General features: G+C 49.6%; 1 protein-coding gene, 2 non-coding genes and 1 pseudogene across 8 annotated transcripts in view; all 4 read right to left on the reverse strand.

Moving 5' to 3' along the window:
• The window catches only part of LOC105494565 (regulator of chromosome condensation 1), a 31622-nt gene extending 16580 nt beyond the window's left edge, over positions 1 to 15042 (reverse strand). For 2 of the 6 annotated variants that reach the window (XM_011763102.3, XM_011763103.3), the window contains exon 1: positions 6172 to 6297. In XM_011763102.3, coding sequence (XP_011761404.2) covers positions 6172 to 6237 — 66 coding nt within the window. In that variant the 5' untranslated portion in view covers positions 6238 to 6297. Of the gene's footprint in view, positions 1 to 6171; positions 6298 to 7592; positions 7732 to 13667; positions 13822 to 14682 lie in introns of those variants that run through there. The other 4 variants (XM_011763104.3, XM_011763106.3, XM_071097597.1 and 1 more) reach the window with 4 other exon arrangements.
• LOC112429066 (small nucleolar RNA U13) lies at positions 6881 to 6978 on the reverse strand (annotated as a pseudogene).
• Positions 15043 to 15837: 795 nt separating the features above from the next.
• Positions 15838 to 16041, reverse strand: LOC112429104 (small nucleolar RNA SNORA73 family). Its single transcript, XR_003021226.1, has one exon. It is a non-coding gene; the product is annotated as a small nucleolar RNA SNORA73 family (small nucleolar RNA).
• Positions 16042 to 16670: 629 nt separating this feature from the next.
• On the reverse strand, positions 16671 to 16875 carry LOC112429103 (small nucleolar RNA SNORA73 family). The gene has a single exon (XR_003021225.1). It is a non-coding gene; the product is annotated as a small nucleolar RNA SNORA73 family (small nucleolar RNA).
• Positions 16876 to 17479: the final 604 nt, after the last annotated feature.

The following is a 17479-nucleotide window of genomic DNA, read 5'->3' on the forward strand; positions in this document are numbered from 1 at the left end:
CTCAAGATTGGAAGAGGAGGCCAAGATCTGAACCAAGTTAGTCAGACTCCAGAGCTGGTGCCCTTGAGTGTTATTAGAAATTTCTCTGCCTCCAGTCGGGCACGGTGGCTCACGCCTGTAATCCCAGCACTTTGGGAGGCCGAGGCGGGTGGATCAGGAGGTCAGGAGATCGAGACTGTCCTGGCTAACACAGTGATATCCCATCTCTACTAAAAATACAAAATACAGGCCGGGCGCGGTGGCTCACGCCTGTAATCCTAGCACTCTGGGAGGCCGAGGAGGGCAGATCACGAGGTCAGGAGATCGAGACCATCCTGGCTAACACAGTGAAATCCCGTCTCTACTAAAAAATACAAAAAATTAGCTGGGCGTGGTGGCGGGCGCCTGTAGTCCCAGCTAATCGGGAGGCTGAGGCAGGAGAATGGCGTAAACCCAGGAGGCGGAGGTTACAGTGAGCCGAGATCGCGCCACTGCACTCCAGCCTGGGCGACAGAGCAAGACTCCGCCTCAAAAAAACAAACAAACAAAAAATACAAAATACAAAAAATTAGCTAGGCGAGGTGGCGGGCGTCTGTAGTCCCGGCTACTCGGGAAGCTGAGGCAGGAGAATGGTGTGAACCCGGGAGGCGGAGGTTGCAGTGAACCGAGACCACGCCACTGCACTCCAGCCTGGGCGACACAGCAAGACTCAGTCTCAAAAAAAAAAAAAAAAAAAAATTTCTTCTGCCTCCTTCCTCCCCATGCTCCTTAGTAGTCTCTCAGCTTGCCTGGAACTATCTCTCTTCCTCCTTCCCCTAGGAAAGACAGCAACTTGTTGCTGGTCTTCTGGTCCCCACCCTCATCCCCTCATCTCATTCTCCAAGTCATTCGTGATAAATAAATGTGTGTGTGTGTGTGTATATATATTTTGAGACAGGGTCTCACTCTGTTGCCCAGGCTGTAGTGCAGTAGCACGTACATGGCTCACTGCAACCTCCACCTCCTAGGCTCAAGCGATCCTCCTGCCTCAGCATCCAAGCGTCCAGAGTAGCTGGGACTACAGGCATGTATCACCATGCTTGGCTAATGTGTAATTTTTTTTTTTTTTGTAGAGACAAGGTCTCACTATGTTGCCCAGGCTGGTCTCAAACCCCCGGGCTCAAGTGATCCTCCTACCTCGACCTCCCAAAGTGATGGGATTATAGGCGTGAGGTACTGTGCCCGGCCTCATTCATGATCTTTCCAAACCTCAAACCTGAAGCAAGCTGCTGGCCTGCTTGGACTCCTTATTGGTTCCCTTTGCCTGAAAGATAAAGCCCACGTTTCTTAGCATGGTCTTAGAGGTGTCCAACATCAGGTACTGACAGAACCTTTAGCTTCACATCCTATCTACCACATCCTCCCTTCTCTTCCCACACAATCTCCTTGCCAGACCCACTAGGCCAGAATGTTAACTGTCCTCTCCATACTATTTGCATCTCTTTACCTTGAATGCCTTCCCATCCCTTATCCCACTGGAAGAACATCTACTGGTGTCTCAAAGTCATCTCCTCTGATCCCTCCTCCATCCTGAGGATGGAGTCATTCTCTCTGAGAAACTGGGACAGACTTTTAGATCACAATCACTTTAATTTACATGCCTATCCACCACACCAATCAACTTCCTAAAAGCCCCTGGGGGCACCAGTCAACTCACTGTATCTTCCATATGCAAAACCCTTTTACTTCTCACAGGAAGCTGAAGAAGGCAGCACTGTCACTCCTATTTCACAGTTAAGGGACTGAGGCTCAGGAAGATAACTTTATTGGCCTAAGTTCACACAGCAAGTAAAGGGGAGCCTAGAAAAACAACCCAGGCCTATCTGACTGATTCTGAAGGCTGACCATGGTCCAGGCAGGGGCTAAGGCAGCCTGGACAGGCCTCCCGAGGATCCCCCACGCGCTTGGCCAAGTCCCAGAAGCAGAGAGCAGAAGCCAGCAGAGAAGGAGAGGACAGTGAGACCAGAGAGGAGACACTGAGGCAGCTGGGGCCTGAGGGAAGGTGGGGTGGGTGGTGACAGATCCGACGACAGACGACAGACATGGGGTAGGACAGTGGCAACAACTCCCTGCTGTGGTGGAGACAGCCTGAGTGCTCGTTGAGTCCCAGAGGAGAGGCTTCCTCTCCAAAATGAAGACTTGAGGCCCCGCACTGGGCTGCTGTGAGCAACTGCCAGGGAAGGGCAGGGGATGGAGGGCTACCTTTTTTTTTTTTTTTTTGAGACGGAGTCTGGCTCTGTCGCCCAGGCTGGAGTGCAGAGGCGTGATCTCGGCTCACTGCAAAGCTCCGCCTCCCAGGTTCACACCATTCTCCTGCCTCAGCCTCCCGAGTAGCTGGAACCACAGGCGCCCCCCACCTCGCCCGGCTACTTTTTTGCATTTTTAGTAGAGACGGGGTTTCACTGTGTTAGCCAGGATGGTCTCGATCTCCTGACCTCGTGATCCACCTGCCTTGGTCTCTCGAAGTGTTGGGATTACAGGCGTGAGCCACCGCGCCCGGCCGGAGGGCCATCTTCTAAAAGGTGGAGCCCTGTTCCCGGTACCTGCCTGCACAGCCTCTACTGCACAAACGGGTCTTTTGTACAGACTTCTTCTCTCACTGCTCTGGGTGTGTTTTCCTTTTTCTTCATCATCTTTTTTTTTTTTTTTTTTTTGAGATGGAGCCTTACTCTGTTGCCCAAGCTGGAGTTCAGCAGCACAATCTCAGCTCACTGCAACCTCCGCCTCCCAGGTTCAAGTGATTCTCCTGCCTCAGCCTCCCTAGTGCTGGGACTACAGGCGCATGCCACCACGCCTGGCTAATTGTTCTGTATTTTTAGTAAAGATGGGGTTTCGGCTGGGCGCGGTGGCTCAAGCCTGTAATCCCAGCACTTTGGGAGGCCGAGACGGGCGGATCACAAGGTCAGGAGATCGAGACCATCCTGGCTAACCTGGTGAAACCCCGTCTCTACTAAAAAAATACAAAAAAAAAAAAAAACTAGCCGGGTGAGATGGCGAGCGCCTGTAGTCCCAGCTACTCGGGAGGCTGAGGCAGAATGGCATAAACCCGGGAGGCGGAGCTTGCAGTGAGCCGAGATCCGGCCACTGCACTCCAGCCTGAGCAACAGAGCGAGACTCCGTCTCAAAAAAAAAAAAAAAAAAAAAGACGGTGTTTCACCATGTTGGCCAGACGGGTCTTGAACTCTTGAACTCCTGACCTCAGGTGATCTGCCCACCTCAGCCTCCCAAATTGCTGGGGTTACGAGCCTGGGCTCTCTCTCTCTGCCTGTGTTTTCTTTCTTTCTTTCTTTCTTTTTTTTGAGACGGAGTCTTGCTCTGTCGCCCAGGCTGGAGTGCAATGGCGTGATCTCGGCTCACTGCAAGCTCTGCCTCTGAGGTTCATGCCATTCTCCTGCCTCAGCCTCCCAAGTAGCTGGGACTACAGGTGCCTGCCACCACGGCCGGCTAATTTTTTGTATTTTTTTTTTTTTTTCAGTAGAGATGGGGTTTCACCGTGTTAGCCAGGATGGTTTCAATCTCCTGACCTCATGATCCACCCGCCTCGGCCTCCCAAAGTGCTGGGATTACAGGCGTGAGCCACTGCGCCCGGCCTGTGGCTGTTTTCTTAACCTGGCAGTGTCTGGGCTGGGAATAAGGAGTCGGCTTTTAGCATCAAGCTTCCCTGCCCAGCCCCACCCAACACAGCTTCCTTCTTCAAGGAGCGTACAGTCTCTGGGAGAAGAGTGAGACAGTCCCAGATAAGTTGGCTACAGAGTCAGCTTCCACCATCAGGCACTCCAGAATGCCCACAGCTGCCCTTTGAGGTGAGCAGATTCATCCCGGTTTTACAGCTAAGGGGAAGATGAGGCTCAGGGAAAGGTGGCCCAGGTCCCACAGAGGTGCAATGAAACCCCAGTCTCATGACCCTGCTCCACCAGAGCCAGAGCTGCCCTACCCCACCTCACTTTCCTTATTTATTGAAGAAAGTGGGTAGGCATGCCAGTCTAAACAGTCTGCCTGGAGTTTGGTGCTCCTGCCCTGACCTCCAGTGACCTCACCACAGCCTCAATTTCTGTAAAAGGAGACAGAGCCCTCCCAGACCACTGCAGCTGTGCCCTCCGTCCCCCACGCCAGGAGGGAGAACTTGCCTGCCAGACTCAGGCTGAAAAATCTCTTTGTGTGAAAGGTCCCCAGGAGGGAAGGGAGGAGAGGGCTCGTGTGTCAACAATATACATTTGGTGAGCTGCTGTTACGCCAGGCACAGAGCTGGTATATTTCACACTAGGAGTTTCTCACTTGGGATCCCCACTGGATACAACCTGTGCTTGGGTCTATGTGTTCATTTTTCCTGGGGGAAGGGACCCACAACTTCCACTAGATGTTGGAATGACTGCTTTATGAAAATTATAGGATATTACTATTTGGGAGGCTGAGACAGGAGAATTGCTTGAACCCAGGAGGTGGCGGCTGCAATGACCGAGAGCACGACACTGCATTCCAGCCTGGGCGATAGAGCAAGATTTCGTATCAGGAAAAAAAAAAAAAATTGGCCGGGTGCGGTGGCTCACACCCGTAATTCCGGCACTTTGGGAGGCCGAGGCAGGTGGACACCTGAGGTCACGAGTTCGAGACCGGCCTGGCCAACATAGTGAAACACCGTCTCTACTAAAAAAAAAAAAAAAAAATACAAAAATTAGCGGGGCCTGGTGGCGCTGTTCCTGTAGTCTCAGCTAGCTACTCGGCAGGCTGAGGCAGAATTGCTTGAACCTGGGAGGCGGAGGTTGCAGTGAGCCGAGATCACACCACTCCACTCCAGCCTGGGTAATAATTGCGGAAACTCCGTCTCAAAAAAAAAAAAATCATATCCTCACCACATGCCCCCTACCATTGCTATAAAGATAAGGAAACCAATGCTCTGGGGGACTGAGTGGGTTGCCCAAGGGCATCTGATGAGAAAGTTGTAAAGAGGAACAGAACAGGATTCCTGCTCTTGGGATGTCTTTGAAACAAGAGCCTCGGGAACTCCTAATTCATCTGTCCAGGTTTCACTCTGATGCCCTTCTTGGGGCAATCCTTCCCTGCCTCCTCCACCCCGCAGTGTTCCTTAGTCTTGCACCCAAGACCCTTCATGACCCAGCCCTTGCTGTATCATCTTGTTACTCTCCTCCTCCAGTCACCTCAAGACCTGTGATATCCCTTACCACAATATCTATACTTTCATGCCTTTGCACCTGCAGTCCCTCTGCCTGAATCACCCTAATCCCACTACCCTCAGACTGCCCGAAAAACTCTGTTCCTTCAAAACCCCATTCAAGAGTCACTTCACCTAGAAAGCCATCCCTGAGCCTCCTGGGTAGGGCGGGGGGTCCCCCTGAGGGTTCCCGTAACACCCCACACACTCAACTTTTGCTAGGCCACACAAGTCACACGTGGTCGAAGTTAGGTCAATATGTGATGAATGAAGACTTGGCAGTAGCGTTCGTCGCCCGGGCTCCAGGGCATAGTTCGCTAATGACACGGGCCTGCCCTTCTCACCACTGTCCCCCAGCCCTGCAAGAGCGGCACGGAATAGATGGCCAGCAAATAATTTGCTGACAGATTGAGCTGCTGCGGAGTTCGAGACACACGGCTCCCAAAGGTCCACAGCGGTGCCTGGGTGCCTGCCGACGCTGGGACTTCTCTCGCCGCAGCAGACCCCCAACTACCCACCCTCGAGCTCTGAAGATCCACCCTCTCCCGGGCAGGGCTCCCTGCCAGCTCTGCAAACCGCCTTCTCCAAACGCATGCTGGACAAAACCATTCTCCTCGCGGCAGAGACCCATCCCCCGCCCGGGCGGCCGCGCGCACCCGGCCCATCGCGCTCGCGCCGTTTGAATCTCCCGCCTGCGCGGGCGCCGCGGTGCAGGCGTGAGAGGCGCGGCGGCGGAGGGGCAGCGCGGCCCTAGCTCCCGCGAGGCGGGGCCCAGCGGCCGCTGGAGCGCCCCGCGGGGCCGGGGAATCGCGAGCCCGCATCGCGCCTTCCTGCCGCCGGGCTTCACGTGGGGCCAGCGCCGCGCGACACGGGCGAAAGCTGACAGCGACCTAGGCCCGCGTGGACCGGCCCGTGCTCCGGCTGTGGCCGCCCCGCGCACCGCCCTCTGCCCGGACCCTCCGCGCGCCCTGAGCGAGACCTACCTCGGTGCACGTCGGCCACAAGGAACTCCAGCGTTCCCCGCCGGGCCGCGAACTGCCCCAGAGCATGCGCTCTGCAGGCCTCTGGCCCCGACCCGGGCGAGAAAGGAAAACAAAGAGCCCGGCGGCCCCTGGCGGCCATCCCAGGATCTGCATGTGGCGCGCTCCCGGGCTGGGGGGAGCTCTTGGCCAGGCTGGCTCCCCTGGCCCGGTTCCAGTGAGTGTGTATTTTGGAAACCCCAAATCGGGACACGTGGACTAACAACCAGAAAGACTCCTTGAATTCGGTCTGTTTAGGAAAATCTCGTGCGGTAGGGTCTGTACGGAGAAAAAAGATATCTTCCCTACCCTCAAGAGGGCATGGAGAAGGATGAAAAATCAGACTATCAGCAACCACACAGCGCTATGACCGTGATACCCACAGGGGCATCTTACTCAGCGCGGGGCTTAAGAACGGCTTTCCAAGTTAAGTCTAGGAGGGCAGGACATCCTAGGAGAAGCGACGTTTGCAATGACAGGGAACCATGAGAACCCAGGGAGGTTGTGGGAAACTGCCAAGTAGATGGGAGCAGAGGGTGCCTGTGGGAGTGACAGATCATGGATGCAGGGTCTTGTGTGTCTAAGGGGTCCAGCCTGTATCCTGAGGCAGTGGGGATATATGAGGATTTGGGCACGGGAATGGCATGATCAGATTTTTTGCCCCGTGAGTTAACATCAGATGGGTATGTGCCCATGTCTTAAGGTTTGAGGGAGGCACATCTCACATGCGTGTGAACACCCAGTCATCATTCTTATGAGCTACAAAAGCATCCCGATATGATCAGATCTTATAGAACAAAATAGAGAATGGACTTGGGGAAAACGGGAGCCAAGTGGGGAAGAGCAAGAGGAACGAGAGAGACCAGATAAAATAGGAGATAAGGGTGTGAGTTGGGGTTGGGTTGGAGATGGAAAACAGGTACCAAGGAAAGGCTGTCTCTTGTTAATACACGCATTCTTCAGGATGGATACAAACAGTTCTTCAGGATTTCAGGTGTTCCCTGAAACCCTTGCAAATGATGTTTTGTTGATTTCGCGTTGATTCAGACTCTGAGTCATTCTACTGCACCCAAAGTCTAGATGGACACTTTTGATGAGTTCTTACCAACTGAACTTTTTTTTTTTTTTTTTAGACCGAGTCTCGCTCTTGTCAGCCAGGCTGGAGTGCAGTGTTGTGATCTCGGCTCACTGCAACCTCTGCCTGCCGGGTTCAAGCGATTCTCCTGCCTCAGCCTCCTGAATAGCTGGGATTACAGGTGACTGCCACAACACCTGGCTAATTTTTGTATTTTTAGTAGAGACAGGGTTTCGCCATGTTGGCCAGGCTGAATTTCTTCTATGCAGGGCCTGCCACAAAGGACTCCCCCGTCTTCAGAGTTTCTTACCTCTCCAAGTTTACCTCTGCCTCCATCATGGACTCCTCTTTTGGATGATGTACTGTGAAATTTCTCCAACTTTTAACCCTGGGATCTCTGATCTCCCTCTCTCTCTCTGCTGTCTTCCTCCAAGATCTTATTCATGTAGCTTCATGTAATAATAATAAATGATGATGATTATTATTGCCTATTTTGTAAGAGCCTTTATTTTGTTAACTACAGAAACATATCCATGTCAGCTCATGTGTTCCTCATGAAAACCTCATGGCAGTTGGAATATAAGAAAACTGAAGTTTAAAGAGGTAAAGCAAGTTTTCTGGGGTCATCGCACAAGTGGTGGAAGGTAACCTGAACTCTTTGTTTTTTTTTTGACATGGAGTCTCTGTTGCCCAGGCTGGAGTGCAGTGGCGCAATCTCGGCTTACTGCAACTGGGTTCAAGCAATTCTCCTGCCTCAGCCTCCCGAGTAGCTGGGATTATTACAGGCGCTCACCACGACACCCGGCTAATTTTTGTATTTTTAGTAGAGACAGGGTTTCACCGTCTTGGCCAGGCTGGTCTTGAATTCCTGACCTCATGATCCACCCACCTCAGCCTCCCAAAGTGCTGGGATTACAGGCGTGAGCCTCTGCACCCAGCCTTAATTTTTGTACTTTTAGTAGAGATGGGGTTTCTCCATTTTGGCCAGGCTGGTCTCAAACTCCTGACCCACCCAGGCTAGAGTGCTATGGCATGATTTCAGCTTACTGCAATCTCTGCCTCCTGGGTTCAAGCGATTCTCCTGCCTCAGCCTCCCGAGTAGCTGGGATTACAGGTGCCCACCACCATGCCCAGCTAATTTTTGTATTTTTAGTAGAGACAGGGTTTCGCCATGTTGGCCAGGCTGGACTTGAACTCCTAACGTCAGGTGATCCACCCGCCTCGGCCTCCCAAAGGGCTGGGATTACAGGCATGAGCCACCGTGCCTGGCCATTTTTTGTATTTTTAGTAGAGACCAGGTTTCACCATTTTTGCCAGGCTGGTCAGGAACTCCTGACCTCAGGTGACCCGCCCATCTTGGCCTCCCAAAGTGCTGGGATTACAGGCGTGAGCGACTGCACCTGGCATTTATTTATTTTTTAGTTTTGTATTTGTATTTTTTATTTTATTTTGAGATGGAGTCTCATTCTGTTGCCCATGCTGGAGTGCAGTGGTGCAGTCTCGGCTCACTGCAACCTCTGCCCCATGGGTTCAAGCAATTTTCCTGCCTCAGCCTCCGGAGTAGCTGGGATTATGGACACGCACCACCATGCTAGGCTCATTTTTGTATTTTTAATAGAGACCGGGTTTCACCATGTTGGCCAGGCTGGTCTTGAGCTCTTGACCTCAAGTGATCCACCCACCTTGGCCTCCCAAAGTGCTGGGATTACAGGTGTGAACTACCGCACCCCACCCCAGTTGTTCTTTTGAGACTGAGTCTCACTCTGTCACCCAGGGTGGAATGCAGTGGCAGATCTCGGCTCACTACAACCTCTGCCTCTCCGGCTCAAAAGATCCTCCTGCTTCAGCCTCCCGAGAAGCTGGGAACACGTATGTGCACCACCATGCCCAGCTAATTTTTTTTTTTTTTTTTTTTGAGACAAAGTCTCACTCTGTTGCCCAGGCTGGAGTATAATGGCATGATCTTGGCTCACTGCAATCTCTGCCTCCTGGGTTCAAGTAATTCTCCTGTTTCAGCCTCCTGAGTAGCTGGGATTACAGGTGTGCACCCGGCTAATTGCCCATCTAATTTTTGTATTTTTGGTAGAGACAGGGTTTCACTATGTTGGCCAGGCTGGTCTTGAACTTCTGAGCATCAGCAGTCAGCCTGCCTTGGCATCCCAAAGTGTTGGGATTACAGGAGTGAGCCACTGCTACCAGCTGATATGGAGGTCCTGGTTGTAATAATGTACTGTGGGTTTTATAACATATATAAAAGTAAAATACATGACAGTATCAAAGACTATATAGTGAGAAATGGAAGAAATATTTTTATTTTTATGTATGTATGTATTTATTTTTTTTTTTGAGACGGAGTCTCACTCTGTGGCCCAGGCTGGAGTGCAGTGGCACGATCTCCGCCCACTGCAAGCTCCGCCCCCAGGGTTCATGCCATTTTCCTGCCTCAGCCTCCTGAGTAACTGTGACTACAGGTGCCTGCCACCACGCATGGCTAATTTTTTTGTATTTTTAGTAGAGATGGGGTTTCACCCTGTTAAGCCAGGATGGTCTCAATCTCCTGACCTTGTGATCCGCCTGCCTCGGCCTCCCAAAGTGCTGGGATTACAGGCGTGAGCCACCGCGCCTGGCCAGAAATATTTTTAAGTGTCTTTTTTTTTTTTTTTTTTTTTTTTTGAGATGGAGTCACTGTCGCCCAGGCTAGATAGAGTTCAGTGGCGTGTTCTCAGCTCACGGCAACCTCTGCCTCCCGGGTTCAAGCAATTCTCCTGCCTCAGCCTCCTAGTAGCTAGGACTACAGGTACGTGCCACCATGCCCGGCTAATTTTTGTGTTTTTAGTAGAGAGGGGGTTTCACCATGTTGGCCAGCCTGGTCTCAAACTCCTGACCTCAGGTGATCCGCCGGTCTCAGCCTCCCAAAATGCTGGGATTACAGGCGTGAGCCACCGGACTTGGCCTTTTTTTTTTTTTTTTTTTTTTTTTGAGACGGAGACTCGCTCTGTCGCCTAGGCTGAAGTGCAGTGGCACGATCTCAGCTCACTGCAACCTCTGCTTCTAGGTTCAAGTGATTCTTCTGCCTCAGCCTCCCAGGTAGCTGAGACTACAGGCGAGCACCACCACACCTGGCCAGTTTTGTTTTTTTTTTCATTTTTAGTAGCGGTGGGGTTTCACCATACTGGCCAGGCTGGGGAAGATTCTTATACTACAGGTGAACTGGTTTAATATCAATGGAATGTAAACTATTATAAATTAAAAATGTACAATATGGCTGGACATGGTGACTCATGCCTGTATTCCCAGCGCTTTGGGAGGCCAAGGTGGGAGGATTGCTTGAGCCCTGGAGTTCAAGACCAGCCTGGACAACATCGTGAGACCTTGTCGCTACAAAAAATACAAAATTTAGCCAGCCATAGTGGCACATGCCTGTGGTCTTCACTACTCAGGAGACCAAGCTGGGAGGATCATTTGAACCTGGGAGTTCCAGTTTGAGGCTGCAGTGAGTCATGATCTTGCCACTGCACTCTAGCCTGGGTGACAAAGTGAGACCCTGTCCGAAAAAAAAAAAAAAGTAAATCGCCTAAAGTCTCCAATTAAAAGGCAGAGACTGTCATACTGAAAAACCTAAAATGTTACCTACAAGAAATAAAATTTAAAAATAAGGCCAGGCACAGTGGCTCATGCCTGTAATTCTAGCACTTCGGGAGGCCAAGGCAGGCAAATTGCCTGAGCTCAGGAATTTGAGACCAGCCTGGGCAACATGGTGAAACCCCATCTCTACTGAAATACAAAAAATTAGCCAGGCATGGTGGTGCATGTGGTAGTACCAGCTACACTAGAGGCTGAGACATGAGAATTGCTTGAAGCTGGGAGGCAGAGGTTGCAGTGAGCTGAGATCGCACCACTGCATTTTAGCTGGGCAAAAGATTGAGAATGTGTCTCCAAAAAATAAATGAATATGTAAATAAATATGCTCAGCCAATGCTGGATCTGCAAAAAGAAAAATAATATAAAAGTAAATACACAAATAATAAATTTGTACAAAAAGTAAAAGATACACTGTTGTTTTGTTTTTGAGTCAGGGTTTGCTCTGTTACCCAGGCTGGAGTGCAGTGGTGTAATCATAGCTCACTGCAGCCTCCACCTCTAGGGCTCAAGTGAGCCACCTCAGCCTCCCCAGTTGCTGGGACCATAGGCATACAGTACCACCCCTGTATTTTTTTGTAGAGACAGGCTTTTGCTGTGTTGCCTAGGTTATTGTTTTAACACTAGTCAAAAGAAACACTGGTGGCCAGCTGTGGTGGCTCACGCCTGTGAACCCAGCAGTTTGGGAGGCCGAGGCAGATGGATCACTTGAGGTCAGGAGTTGATGACTAGCCTGGCCAACATGGTGAAACCCCGTCTCTACTAAAAATACAAAAAAATTAGCTGGGCATGGTGGTGCGTGACTGTAATTCCAGCTACTCCGGAGGCAGAAGCTGCAGGGAGGTGAGATTGTGCAACTTCACTCTGGCTTTGGTGACAGAGTGAGACTCTTGTCTAAAAAAAAAAAGAGGCCGGGCGTGGTGGCTCACGCCTGTAATCACAGCACTCTGGGAGGCTGAGGCGGGCAGATCACGAGGGCAGGAGATCAATACCATCCTGGCTAACACGGTGAAACCCCGTCTCTACTAAAAATACAAAATATTAGCCGGGCATGGAGGCGTGCGCCTGTAGCCCCAGCTGTGAGACTCCGTCTCGGAGAAAAAAAAAAAAAAAAAAAGAAAAGAAAATAAAATAAAGAAAGATGGAGGTATGCAGCTATGAGCAAATTGCTAAAGTTTTCTGAATTTCAGTTTATTATTAAAAAATAGAAACAAAGCCTACTTCACCATTTTGTGAGATTAAGAAAAAAAAAAGCTGGAGTGGGAGACAAAGTAGATTTTATGGCAGAGTATTTAAAGGAGTCAATCAATCAAGAGACAATATCTAAAACATAGTTGTATAACTATATACAACTAATAACAGAACTTCAAAATACATGAAGCAAAATACATGAAGCAAAAACTTATAGAACTGCTAGGAGAAATATAAAAATCCACAATTACACTTGGAGATTTCAATATCCCTCTCGATAAATGATAGAGCGAAGTAGGTATGAAACTAGCAAGGACAGCCAGGCACTGTGGCTCACGCCTGTAATCCCAACACTTTGGGAGGCTGAGGCGGGTGGATCACCTGAGGTCAGGAGTTCGAGATCAGCCTGGCCAACATGGTGAAACCCTGTCTCTACTACAAATACAAAAATTAGCTGGCCAGGCATGGTGGCTCATGCCTGTAATCCCAGTACTTTGGGAGGCCGAGGCGGGTGGATAACCTGAGGGCAGGAGTTTGAGCCCAGCCTGGCCAACATGGCGAAACCCTGTCTCTACTAAAAAAACACAAAAATCAGCTGGGTGTGGTGCAGGCGCTTGTAATCCCAGCCACTTGGGAGGCTGAGGCAGGAAAATCGTTTGAACCCAGGATAGAGGTAGCAGTGAGCCCAGATCATGCCATTGCACTCCAGCCTGGGAGACAGAGAAAGACTCCATCTCAAAAAAAAAAGAGATCAGCCTTGAGGCTAGGGGCAGTGGCTCACGCCTGTAATCAACACTTTGAGATGCTGAGGCAGGCGGATCACTTGAGGTCAAGAGATCGAGACCAGCCTGGCCAACATGGTGAAACCCCCGTCTCTACTAAAAAATACAAAAAACATTAGCTGGGCATGGTGGTGTACGCCTGTAATCCCAGCTACTTGGGAGGCCGAGGTGGGAGAATTGCTGGAACCCGGGAGGCGGAGGTTGCAGCAAGTCAAGATGGCTCCATTGCACTCCCTCCTGGAGACAGAGTGAGACTCTGGTGGTGAAATAAAAAAAAAGGCCGAGCGCAGTGGCTCACGCCTGTAATCCCAGCACTTTGGGAGGCTGAGGCGGGCAGATCACAAGGTCAGGAGATCAAGACCATCCTGGCTAACATGGTGAAACCCTGTCTCTACTAAAAATACAAAAAAATTAGCTGGGCGTGGCGGCGTGTGCCTGTAGTCCCAGCTGCTGGGGAGACTGAGGCAGGAGAATGGCATGAACCCAGGAGGTGGAGCTTGCAGTGAGCTGAGATCGTGCCACTGCACTCCAGCCTGGGCAACAAAGTGAGACTGTCTTGAAAAAAAAAAAATATCGGAATTGGATACTGTATCCTTGCTTCCTGAGAAGTCAGAAAATGTTATTTAATAAGTGATCATGCCACTGCACTCCACCCAGAGACCCTAAGAAGCTTTTCACCGATATACTCCTTTGTCCTTATCACAACTCCACGAGGTAGTTTATCATTCTCATTTTGTGACATGAAATTGAGGCACAGGGTCTAAGTAACTCACCCAGAGCCTCATAAACAGCAAGTGGTGGGATCAGGATTCAAATCCGGGCGGTCTAGGACTTCTAAGATGGGCAACCAATACTGTCTGCCTACACAAAGAACAAAGGCCAGAGTGCCTGTTTGGAAAGTCTAAAGGGGTATTGCAAGCTGAAGTTCAGCAGAGTGGGATCTGAACACCTACTGACAGCTTTGCTTCAGCTGTATCTTGTAGGTCAATAGAAATTCTCATTTCCTGCCCAGCACTGCAGTTACCGAACTCCACCTGAGAATATGAATTGAAAACATACTAAAGTCACTGGTTCAGAAAAAAACCTTACTCAGGAGAGATCTATGTAGTTAGAGCAAGACACGAACGGGACTGGGCATACACAGATGGATGGGGCTGACTATCTGGCTTCTTCCTGAGCAGGGAACTTGAGGCCTGTTTCTGCAGAGGTGCCACTTCTGGTTGTGGACTTGGATTAGCCTTTTGGTTCCTGGGTTTCCCCATGGGAATATGCTGTATTAAAGCCCCCCTCAGCACTAATATGCTAAGTGCTTACCTAGAACAGTGCCTGGCACAGGTAAGCGCAAATGCAACTGGTTTAGGAAGATGCCTTGAGACTTACTGTCACCAGGCTGGAGCACAGTGGCGCTCTCAGCCCGCTACCACCTCCACCTACCGGGTTCCAGCATTTTTCCTGCCTCAGTCCCTACAGGCACACACCACCATGTCCGGGTATTTTTGTATTTTTAGTAGAGACAGGGTTTCACCATGTCGGTCAGGGTATCTAGATGTTGTGATCCACCTCCCTCGGTCTCTCTAAGTGCTGGGATTACAGGGGTGAGCCACCAAGCCCGGCTACATTTAAGATGCCCTCTTCAACACTGCCTCACTCCACTCCACTTCTAAGAAAAATCAAGCTGTGTATTCCCCTGCAATCCTAGCTAGTTAACTAGCTTCCATTCTCAGACCAGTCCTGCCCTGAACACCCTGACAAGCAAGCTCTAGTCCACCAAACTCCAATCTCACCCACCTCCTTCAAACCTGTCCCATCAACTTCCAAATGGCTGTCCCACCTCCCCTATGCCAGCAGATAGACTTTACCTTCTAGATGATTCCCCATTACTTCCCATCCTTCAGGGTACTGAATATTTATGTTGGCAGCCAGTGTAGGGGGCTTGACAAAGTTCCCATTATGACCCATGTCATGAGGCAACCAACTCTAGCAATCTTCAGGCTGAGGTGCACCAGGTAGCAAAGGCTCATACAACTCAGCTAGGGATACCACAACCTCCCATTGCTACCATTGATTTTCCTCCACTACATTGCAGGAAGCTAAAGGATTGGTCTAACAACTCATCTTGCACTCAACCCAGACTTATGGTCCTATTGGTCAGGATCTAATAACCATTTTCCCAATAACTTGCCAATATAAAGTGAACCCAAGGGGGACCCACCTGAGACTAGGTTTCAGGGCCTTTAGAACCGAAGCTATCATGCTAGTTTCCTTCAGCAGTACCATTCAGATTCTTGGCTGATGTCACCACAGCCATCTCCACATAAAAATGAACCACAAACATGTACAGCCATATTTATTTTAATACATTAACAAAGCAGATTAAGCAATTTGTTAGGAAAATTACAAATACATTAGAAATCACACAAAAGCAAAATACTCAAGGACTTTTAAAATACCCACCAACACTGTGTGCCTTCTGGAATCTGGCGTAAGGCCAAGCAGAGTCACTTCTCTGGTTCTTAAGGTATGAATGAGGTGAAAGAAGGTGCATTCCTAACCAAATGCCAAACTCCGAAGTCTTTAATACAAAACAGCAGCAGACTCTTAAAAGAGGTCCAGGTGTGGCGGCTTACGCCTACAATCCCAACTACTTGGGAGGCTGAGGTTGCAGCCAAGATTGCGGCACTGCACTCCAGCCTGGGCGACAGAGCAAGACTGTCTCAAAGAGGTATGAAACGCACCCCAATCTTTTGCTCTAAGTCTGCCAGACTGTCCAAACCTCCCTGTTAAAAAAAAAATGGTTTACCTAGTCTCCCTACTATATAAAGGACCCCAAAATTAAACATCAATGCTGAAGTGTGAACTGCAGACTGTCTTCTTTCCTAAAAGAAAATAAATAACGATTAGACTCCTGAAGATCCTATTTCAACTTAAAATCTAGTACACTGGACATGTTTCCTGCATGGTTTGTCTCCCCAGTCATTGTCCACAGGACTCTGGGAAGCTGTAGGAATATGCAGGCGCAGACACAACGCCCAGCTTCATCTTCAACGTTGTGGAAAGGGACTGTACATCATGGGGCAGAGCCCTAAGCTCCCGTAGGCCACTTGGACAGAGCCTGGGGAGAGTGACCTCCCAGGGTATCCACGTTGGAATGCTCATTAGTGAGGAATTGGAGTAACTGATAAATCCAATATTGCTAATCACCCACAGTATTTTCAAGGGCTATCTTTTTCTCAGCTCAGACTACAGATGTAGACAGCCAATTAGGCTTCCTACAGTTCACACTAGGTTAACTTTTACTACATTGCACACTTTTAATCAGCTGATTAAAAAAAGCAATTTTTACATTTGGGTGTATCAAACAAAAGTATTGCTCTGAGAATGATTCAATGCCTCAGAGGTAAATAAATCCTGACCGACTAAAATAAAGGTCTCTTCAATCCTGCTTCCATCACAGAAATCATTGACACAAGAGCTGATAAGCCAAAAACAATTAAATTTACTTACCAAGTAAGAGTTACTTGGAATCCTTAACAAATCCTGCAAAACAAGGTATTAATCTATTAGTACAGCAAAACACTAATCTTTTTCAATGAGGGGCCTCACGGTATAGCCTGGGGTTGGAGTGCAGTGGCACAATCATAGGTCATTGCAGCCTTGAACTCCTGGGCTCCAGCGATTCTCCTGCCTCCAGCTACCTATCATCATGCCTGGCTACTTTTTAGCCAATTTTTCTTAAACACTTATTAAGACTTCAATCCAGATTGAGTGCTCTAGAAGGTTGTTTCCTGCATGGTTTGTCTCCCCAGTCATTGTCCACAGGACTCTGGGAAGCTGTAGGAATATGCAGGCGCAGACTCAAGGCCCAGCTTTATCTCCAACGTTGTGGAAAGGGATTGTACATCACGGGGCAGAGCCCTATGCTCCCCTACGCCACTTGGACAGAGCCCGGGGAGAGTGACCTCCCGGGTGTATCCACGTTGGACAATCACTGTAATGCGTAAGTTTACAGATTCCAATAGGAAACAATTTCATCCATTCATGTCACTACAGATCTTAAACAAGAACGCAAACGAGTTTCCACCCTGTCCACAGTGGGGTGTTAAAAAAAAATCGGTTTCTAGACGGGTAACATGTCATATTCAGCTATTCTGATTACTTTTCAATAGGCGGTTAGTACCATGCGGAAGGTATGGCAGAAGCAAAGACAACAATTAGGCCCAGCTATCCTAAATTCAAATCAAACACGCGGACTCGTTAAATTACCCCCAAATCGGACAGGCACGGTGGCTCACGCCTGTAATCCTAAAAAAGCAAAAATAAAAATGACCCAACTCACAAAAGTACGAGAGAATTACGAACAGTATGCTTCGAAACTATGAAAATCTTAGGCAGGGTGGGGAGGACCGCAAGGTAAGGAGTTGGAGACCGGTCAACATGGTTAAATCCCGTCTCTACTAGAAATATAAAAATAAGCCGGCCGTGGTGGTACACGCCTGTAGTCCCAGCTACTCGGGAGGCTGAGGCAGGAGAATTGCTTGAGCCCAGTAGGGGTCGCGATCAAGAAAAAAAAAAAAAAAAAAGAAAA

Source organism: Macaca nemestrina, chromosome 1 (genome assembly GCF_043159975.1).
Source record: "Macaca nemestrina isolate mMacNem1 chromosome 1, mMacNem.hap1, whole genome shotgun sequence".
In the NCBI taxonomy this organism is placed as follows: Eukaryota; Metazoa; Chordata; class Mammalia; order Primates; family Cercopithecidae; genus Macaca; species Macaca nemestrina.